Genomic DNA, 8423 nt, shown 5'->3' on the forward strand with positions numbered 1-8423 from the left:
TCCCCATTTACCTGGTTGAAATACACTCTTCCCTTCGTTGCCTGCGGACAATTCAGCCTGAACCAGTGACTTCCCAGCTCCTGCCAGTTCCCCCCTCCCCCAGTCCTGTTTAACAGCTTCTGTGTCTCCTTGTTAAGGTTAAACCTCCAGCATTCTTGTTCCAGGGAAGGGTGTCCCTTTCATCCCAGAAACATTCCTCATTGCCTCACCAAGCTCAGTCTGCCTACAGACATTATTCTCAGTGTTGCTATTGCTCTTTCAAACAGCCAGACAAAGAGAAGGCAGGCAATGACTGTGCAAAAGTACACTAAGTCTTGGGGAAAGGTGATGCATACAGCTCTCCAAAGAGCGTGGAGTCACAGAGAAGCCCCCAACCAATATATATATATAAAAGATATGCTTCACAAGCTGATGGGCCAGTTAAGTAGATGAGAGACCTGAGCCCACCCTTGATCACCTTCCAGCAGCCCTTGTCTTGCTCCAAGGACGTAGCCAGGGGGGGGGGGGGGGGGGGGGGGGGGCCCCCCCCCCCCCCAATCAGGTCCTGGGGGGCATTCAGGCTCCTTCCCCCCCCCTCCCCTCCATTAAAACCACGGCGAGGGAACAGAGGAAAGACAAAACAAAAGTTCCTCTTTTCCCTCTCCGTGGCTTTAATGGAGGGGGGAGGGAGGAGGAAGAGAGGGAGGGGGAGAGAGACAGACAGAGAGAGAGAGGGAGTCCCTATGATTCGCTTTCGTTTCCTTCAGAGTCCTGCTTCCTCCTCCCCTCCCTTCCTCCCTCAGGGAGAACTGAAGAAAAGAAGGAAAAGGTGACTTCTAACTTTTAGCTGTTATATCCATGTACAATATAGTATAATAATAATAATAATAATATCCCTTACCCAAAGTGTTGAGGATTAGATGTATTTTGGATTTTGGAGTTTTTCAGATTTGGGTATATTGATATACAGTATGATGTCTAATGGGATATTATACTGGGAGATCATGGGATCCATGTATGTCTCATATGCATCTCATAGACATAGACTGAAGGTAATTGAATGCACAATATTTTTAAAATCATGTTGTGCTTCAGCAAAACCCTGAGACCACTATGCCGCCTTGTATCATTCAATAATTCAGGATTTCCAAGTTTCCTTGAGTTGGGGGTCAGACCAGATGCTCTCAGGGTCAGTTTGGGGTTTTGGAAGTCCAGAGAAAGGAGACTCAGGCTCTACTCTGGACATTTCTCCTGAGAATGGACTCATCTTTTCAAAAACAGTCATTTCTGGATTTTTGCAACAACAAAAAAGAGGAGGAAGGTCTGTGATGCAAAAAGCAAGAGGCTTCCTTCTTCCAGCCTTGTTTTTTCTCTTTTTAAAAGACAAATAGAATAAACTACAGTTAGCTGGCCCTTTTTCAGCATGTCAATGGGGATGCTTTGATGGAGAGTTCCTGCATGGCAGAATGGGGTTGGACTAGATCAGGGCCCTTCGTGGGGTCTCTTCTAACTCTATGTTTTTATGATTAATTAATATATGGAATCAATCTAAGATGATGAATCGTGGCTGTGGAGTCCTATGGCCCTGCTCCAGGCAATGCTAGACTGCAGGCCCCATCATCCAGCAGCACCACAGACTGATGGGAACTGCAGTCTAATAAGGCTGCACACTGCAGAAATAATCCAGTTCGACACTGCTTTAATGCTATGGAAAATCCTGCGATTTCCTGACAAAGAAGGCTAAATGTCTCACAAAACTACAATACCCAGATGTTGTTGTTGTTGTTATTTTCTTATATCCCGCCTTTCTCCCAATATACAGACTCAAGGTGGTGATTTTTCCATAGCATTAATCTATAGTATATCTTTCTACAATGTAGATGGACACCTCCATTACATAATTTGTTGAGGATGCTTTGACTGGGAGTTCCTGCATGGCAGAATGGGGTTGGACTGGATCAGGGCCATTCTAGGGGTCTCTTCTAACTCTATGATTCCATGATTCTGTAGCACTCTGAGCCTACTGTGATTTTAATAGTTTTTAAAGGTATAAAGGTATAAAGTCTTATAATGCAAGCCATGCACCGATGGACTATTGCACTATAATTTTTTATTGATTGATTTTATACCCTGCCTTTCTCCCAAAATAGGATTCTCTTAAAAGGGTTTGTTTAATATAAAAAGAAAGGAACGTATAATGGCTTGGAATTAAAAATTATGATTGATAGATAGATAGATAGATAGATAGGTATTGGAATTAAAAGGTGTGTGTGTGTGTCTCAAAATTAAAAATCCCTCTTGGAAGTGGGAATGAAATGTGTGGATGCAGCCTGGGTTTGTAGCTCAGCTCAGATGTTGGAATACAGTGTCTCAAAGCATGAGCAGAGTGCCTCTGAGCATGAACAGAGTGGCTGCCGCTCATTGCTTGAGCAGCTGCACTTTGCTTTATCGAGCTGAATTTATCTGATGTAAACACCTTCAGAGGAAGGACTCAGTTTGCATCTGCACTGAAAAAATAATCCAGTTTGATGCCACTTTAATTGGCCTTGGCTCCATGTTGTGAAATGCTGGGATTTGTAGTTTGTTGTGGCACCTGACAGATGACTCAACTACAGTTCCCAAGATTCCATTGCATGAAGCCATAACGGAAGTTAAAGTGGTGCCATCAAGGTGTCGCGGGTAAACGCTCGACCCTGTTTTTGTGTCTTGGGGGGGACTCTTAGCCTCTCAAAATGGTGGCACTTAGTCTTGACCCCCCCCTTCCCAAAATCCTGGCTACGTCCTTGCTTGCTCCCAAAGAGCTCCTGCTGATTCTGCTTCCCTTTGTCTCCAGGCTCCCCCTCTCCTGATCTCTCCTCTTCCTCTGAGCTCAACAGTCCCTGGAGGTTGAGGCCTGGGTCGCAGGCACTGGATGAGAGAGGACTGATGCTTCAGCTGCACAAGGTAGGGAGACCTCAGCGGACACACATCTGGCAGATGCCATCCTGGAAAAGCAGGCAGTATTAGCCGCATTGTGGGAGTCCAGGCTGGGAGGGCAGGAGGCTTGGCTCCTGTTTGACCAGAATCCCAAACGTGGGGATGGCAGAGGAGGACAGCCTAGCCTTGCAGGGTTCTTTGTTACTCAGAGCAAAAGTAGGCTTGCTCAGTGCCTGCCATATTCTGTGGTCCAGCTGTGTTTGGGTGAGGATTAGGAAGGGGCGAGGGAGGGATTCTAGGAGTGGGAACAGAGGGCCTTGAGGTGGAGCAGGGCCACAGGAACTAGCTGTCCAGGACAATGAAAGTTGGATGGTGTGAACCTGCCTCCATCTGGCAGTGTATTCTGTTCATCTGGCAGGCTTTTCCTGCTGAGGTGAAGGTGAGGCCCCTAGCCATCATTGTTAGGAATCTAATTGAGTTGCAAGGTGAACTCTGCAGCCTTTATTGAGGGCTAGGGGCTTGCTTTTAATAAATCAAGAGCTGCTCCTTCCAGGGTCAGAGAAGTCCTGGGCCCGGTTGCATTCCAAGGGCCCTTCTGGAACCTCCTTTCCCACCCAGGCTTGACACCATCCTCTTCCTCTCCAGGCGATTGAGTCTCGGCTGAACATCATGCTAGCTGAGGATCTGGGTGAGGCGTTGGCCAATGGGGTCGTCCTCTGCCAGCTAGTGAACCATCTGCACCCGCGATCCATTCCCTTCATCCATGTGCCCTCTCCTGCTGTGGTGAGCCTCTGGGGGGAGGCAGGGGGCTTCCAAAAGTGTCCTGTCCTTGTTCCTTGAGGCTGGGTTCAATCCAGGCCTGGTTGGCTCCTCCAACCCACAGCAGATAGGGACACATCAGTATCTCTCTCTCTCTGCTTTTCTTTCCTAACAGCCAAAGCTGAATGCTGTAAAAAGTCGGAAGAACGTGGAGAACTTCTTGGCCGCCTGCCACCAGTTGGGAGTTCCGGAGGTGAGTCTGGTGGGCCCTTGGAGTGGGGTGGGGGACATGGCAGTGGTTAGGGAGAGAAGACCTCCTATAGCAGGGACCCCAAACCCACCCTATTTGTAGATTCTCTCTCACACATGCAGATGCCCTTTCTAGGGTTCCTGACTTCCTCCTCCCATGGCCCCCCTTTCCCCCCACGCTGCCCTCCACTCCCTTCTGGGCTCCCTCAGGGGCCTCCTGGCCAGCCCACCGCTCGGCTAGCTCCACTAACCTTGCCATGTCTCTGTCTGTGTCCTTCCTCTCCCTCTCTTGTCCCTGTGTCCTCTCCACCTGCCGCAGGTCTCTCTCTGTTCTGCCTCTGACCTCTTGCAAGGCAACGTTCGTGGGTTCCTCCGCCTCCTGGAGGCCCTGCTGCTCCTGCATCCCCCCGCGGGGAAGCCCCTCGCCCCGGCCGCCCTCTCGGAACACCTGGCCGGCTTTGGCGTCTTCTATGTCTTCGTCATGCTGCTCCTGTATCTGGCCTATTGCAAGCTCTGTGGCTGCTGAGGGGGTGGGGGGGGGGCAGATAGCTGGAGGGCCAGCTGCCTGGTGGGGTTCGGTCATCCTGGGCAGAGGTCCCAATCTGGTCAGGGCCTCTGCATTTTTAGTTGGTGGGTGTCCCTCCTCCTCCTGGCCCTGGCCTCCTTGTGAGGCCGTTTGGCAAAGACTCATAATTCAGGGGGCAGGAGGAAGGTTGGGGTGGGCCAGTCAGGAATAGGGCTGGGTGAGAGGGTTGCTGCTTTGGGCAGGGCATGTGCCTTTTTCAAGCCAGCAGCCCTAGAAATGCTCCCTTTCTCCCACTGGAAACAAGCCCCAAGCAAATGGGGATCGCAAAAGGACAGGTCGCAAAAAGGATGGTCCCTTGCTTGGAGCAGCTCCAGAGCTGGGGAAAGGCGCTTTCTTAGACTATAGCTCCCAGCATCCTCCAGCCATCAAGGGTTATGGGGAGTTGTAGTCCAAAAAAGCAATGTCCACATTTTGAGTCCAGGATGCCCTTTCCTGCTGCCTTCCCAGCCGCCTGCTTCCAAGCATTCCCTTCCCTGGTTGTATCTGTGCCTTGTTCCCTTAGTGAAAGTGTTTGGACACTAAACTTCATTTTGGACACTAGAAATAGTTCTGCCTGGCAAGAAGCCACAGTCTCCCCACAGCCACTTCTGTGCACTTATACCGTGTTGCACTAATTCACGAGTGCCTGCCGAGGGGAACACAGGCACACACGCACACCAAGTTGTTTTGGTGGGGGAAACCCCACGCGGTGCGTCTCAAACCCTTCATGTCTCAGGGCAGCTGCGCTCCTGACTTGGCGGCACTTGAAGCCTCAGGCCGCTTCTCCCCAACCGAGGGATAGAGGACAGGACGTCCTTTGCACCTTGGGCATCCCCCCAGGCCCCGTGTTCTGACTTTAAGAAACACTAAGCCAAAGGCACTCCCTCCCACCCCTTCCCCACACCCCAAAAGACTGGCGGGGAGGTCTCCCCAGAGCTTCCTTGGCATGGGGGTCCTTCCCATCTCCCCTCAGCTGCCCCCGAGCCCCCTGTCCACTGGCCTTTTGGGCAGGTGGGGGGCCCCCTGCAGCCTCCCTAGGAATCCCTTCTCCGTTCGGTTGCTGCGCCTGCCATCCCTTTAGGCCCAGCCCTAATGCCACTGCCTGGGAAGCTTAATTTTGGAAACTTCCAGAGGGGCTTTGATGCTTGGAAGTCTCTTCCTTCCCTGGGTGCTGAGGGCCTGACCTTACCTTAACTGTATGGTTTGGAGAGGGCCAAAGTGAGGGAGGAAGCAGAGGAGGAAGAGGGCACTCGCTCATCTGTGCAAAAGCCTCCAGCTCTGCTTTGTCAGGCGTACTTCAGCGCAGATGGCCTTGCAACCCACAGATTAAACGGAGATACCTTAATAGCGCAAGGAGCAAGCGGACCCAAGATCCAGCCCTTTGAGTCTCTCCGTTTGCTGCCTTAAATATATTAAATTATACATACATACATATATATATATACATATATTTTATATTATATATATATATATATATATTTGAAAAGAAGAAAATATAGACTATTGTAAAGATATTTGCCTTTTTACGCATGTACAATTTTGTAAATATTCTGTGCGCTATTTATCCTTTTCCTCCTCGTCGGATGGAATTGTTTTTAAAAGGGCTCCAGTTCTTTCCTTCATTTATGATTATTTGTTTGGCTGTAAATTCACTTTTGTGTGTTTTGTGTGTATAGCCTGTGTTTGGTTTTTCCCTGCCCTTGGCTCACTTCTGTATGTTGAAAAACGTGGAGATATGAATTTCCACCTAAAAAGACAACCTTGTGGCTTTTGTCGTTGTGTTTGCTTAGGAATTGTGAGGGCTGGATTGTCTACAGTCTCTGCAAAGGCTGCATTAATGCAAATGGTCCCAGAGAGCACTGCTGCTATTGCTGCTGCTGCTGCTGCTGCTGCCGCCCCTTCCCCTCTTTCCCAAACTAGGGCTGGGGGGCTCCCCTTCCTCATGGCCCCCCAGGAGCAGAAAAAAATGGCAGGGAGGAGTGGCAGGTGGCCCTCGGACGCTGCTCCACTGCAAGTGCCAGCATCCACCAGCCTTGGCTACTCATGCTGGGATCTGCAGTCTGGCAGCATTGTGGGCGTGCAAAGCTGCGAGGGCATCCCTCCAGGCTGGCTTTCCTTCCTGAAGGGGACGCAGGTTGGAGGGGCATGGCCTGGACCCAGAGGCAGGCGAGGGGTCTCTCTGCCCTGCCAGGTTGGCCGTCTCCTGAAGGGTCTCCTTCCTCTGAGTCTGGAGGCAGAGCCCTGGCACTTTTGGGGTGGAGGGAGTCACTTTCTGCCCAAGAGGAGCTCAGTGGTTAAGATGGCCGTTCTGATGATCAGAGCATTGGGAGGTTGGCAGTTGGAGGCCCAAGGGCTGCATGATGGATGGACTCCCAGCACTAGTCCCAGCTCCTGCCAGCCTAGCAGTTCAGAAGCAAGCAAATGCAAGTAGACAGACAGGTGCCACTTCTCAGTGGGCCCCCGGAGCAGCCTTCAGGCAACACTGGGCCTTTAGCCTAGAAGCAGAGAGGAGCCCCGGCCCCTGCAGCCCTTGGTGGCTAGGCACTCGGGTCAAGGGACTGCCTTGGCCTTTGGCCCAGCCAGAGCTGGCAGAGGCCATGCGCACTCTCACTGCCCTGGATGGATGAGGAGTATTACTAAACTTATCCAGTGCTGAATGTACAATCCGGATGGAATAAGATAAAGCTGCCTAGAAGCATAATAGACATGAGCGCTTAAATACTAAACCCAGCAAGCCACAAGCAAACACCAGCCCAGTCCTGGGAGCGCTTCCCAGGCCAGTGCCGCCGCCGCCGCTCTAACCGCTGTCCTCCTCCCCAGGAGCGCCTCTGTGGCCCTGGCCCCCTCCTGGAAGAGGAAGGCGAGGAGGGCCTGGCCCACCCCCTTTGGGCCCTGCTGCAGCTGCTGCTGGAGAGGGGCCCCGGCGGAGCCTCTCCTCCCTCGGAGTGCTGACCCGGCTGGGCCTCGGGCAGGGAAGGCGGAGGCCGGCTGCGATGGACGCCTTCGAGGGGCTGGGAGCCCAGGGAGAGAAGGCCTATGATGTAGCCCCTGATTGGAACTGGGACTGGCTTGATGCCAAACTGTGCTTTTCAGTGACTGTGAGCCATTCTGCTCTTCAGCTGCAAACTCTGGTTTTCACAGAAGTGCTGCTCTTTCAGGGATCGCTGCTGGAAATGAAGGAAACGCAGACATTTAGGAGCCCCATTTGGAGGCTTCCTCCCAAAAAGTGACAGCATCGCAGGACGCCATTGATGCCAAAAGGAGCTCCTCTCAAGCCCTCTGCTTCCGAGCTAAAGAAACCTATGAAGAGCAACCATCCAACTGTTTGTATCGATGCTCTCTCTCTCTCTCTCTCTCTGGGGTTCTCCTGGCGTTCAGGCCTTGCTTTCCCGCTCAAGGGCAGCGCCAGCAGGGAGGCCCAAGGGCTCCCAGCCCCTCAGCGCTTCGCGATTGCTTCTATATGATTTAAATGACACAAATAGTAGGCATTTTAATATGACAGGGACCGATTCGCCAATAGAAACGAGGCAGAGGCCAGGTCGCTGGAACCGCAGAAAGTCCCCTCGGTCGGAGGTGCTTCCCCCTTCCGGCCACAAGAGGAACTACTGCTGCTGCTGCCAACCCTCCTGGGATTCGGGATCAGTTGCAGCAGCAGCAGCAGCAGGGTCGCTCTAGTCTACAGATCGCAGAAAGCACAGCTAGTCCATTCTCGTCGGACCAAGGGACTTCCTGCCTCACTTCCGCCGGCGGCCCTCTCGAGAGGCGGGGCGCCTGCCGGTGACGTCATCACGGCTCGCCTTGGCCGCCAACGAGGGGCAGGTTCCGCCCCCTCCCGCCCTGGACTACAAGGGCCACAATTCCTCGAGCCGAGCCTTGCCGGCGGAGGACCTCGGGAGTTTGCCATGGAAGAGAAAGCAACTTCCGCAAGGTCTGCCTCCGACTGAAGTGACGACGG

General features: G+C 52.4%; 1 protein-coding gene across 1 annotated transcript in view; it reads left to right on the forward strand.

The window, feature by feature from the left end:
- Window positions 1-6227, forward strand: part of LRCH4 (leucine rich repeats and calponin homology domain containing 4) — a 40292-nt gene extending 34065 nt beyond the window's left edge. Inside the window, 4 exon segments of the mRNA XM_042471857.1 lie at window positions 2813-2922; window positions 3541-3678; window positions 3830-3907; window positions 4223-6227. Coding sequence (XP_042327791.1) covers window positions 2813-2922; window positions 3541-3678; window positions 3830-3907; window positions 4223-4429 — 533 coding nt within the window. The 3' untranslated portion in view covers window positions 4430-6227.
- The last annotated feature ends 2196 nt before the right edge of the window (window positions 6228-8423 follow it).

The sequence above is a fragment of the Sceloporus undulatus genome, chromosome 6, assembly GCF_019175285.1.
Source record: "Sceloporus undulatus isolate JIND9_A2432 ecotype Alabama chromosome 6, SceUnd_v1.1, whole genome shotgun sequence".
NCBI lineage: Eukaryota > Metazoa > Chordata > Lepidosauria > Squamata > Phrynosomatidae > Sceloporus > Sceloporus undulatus.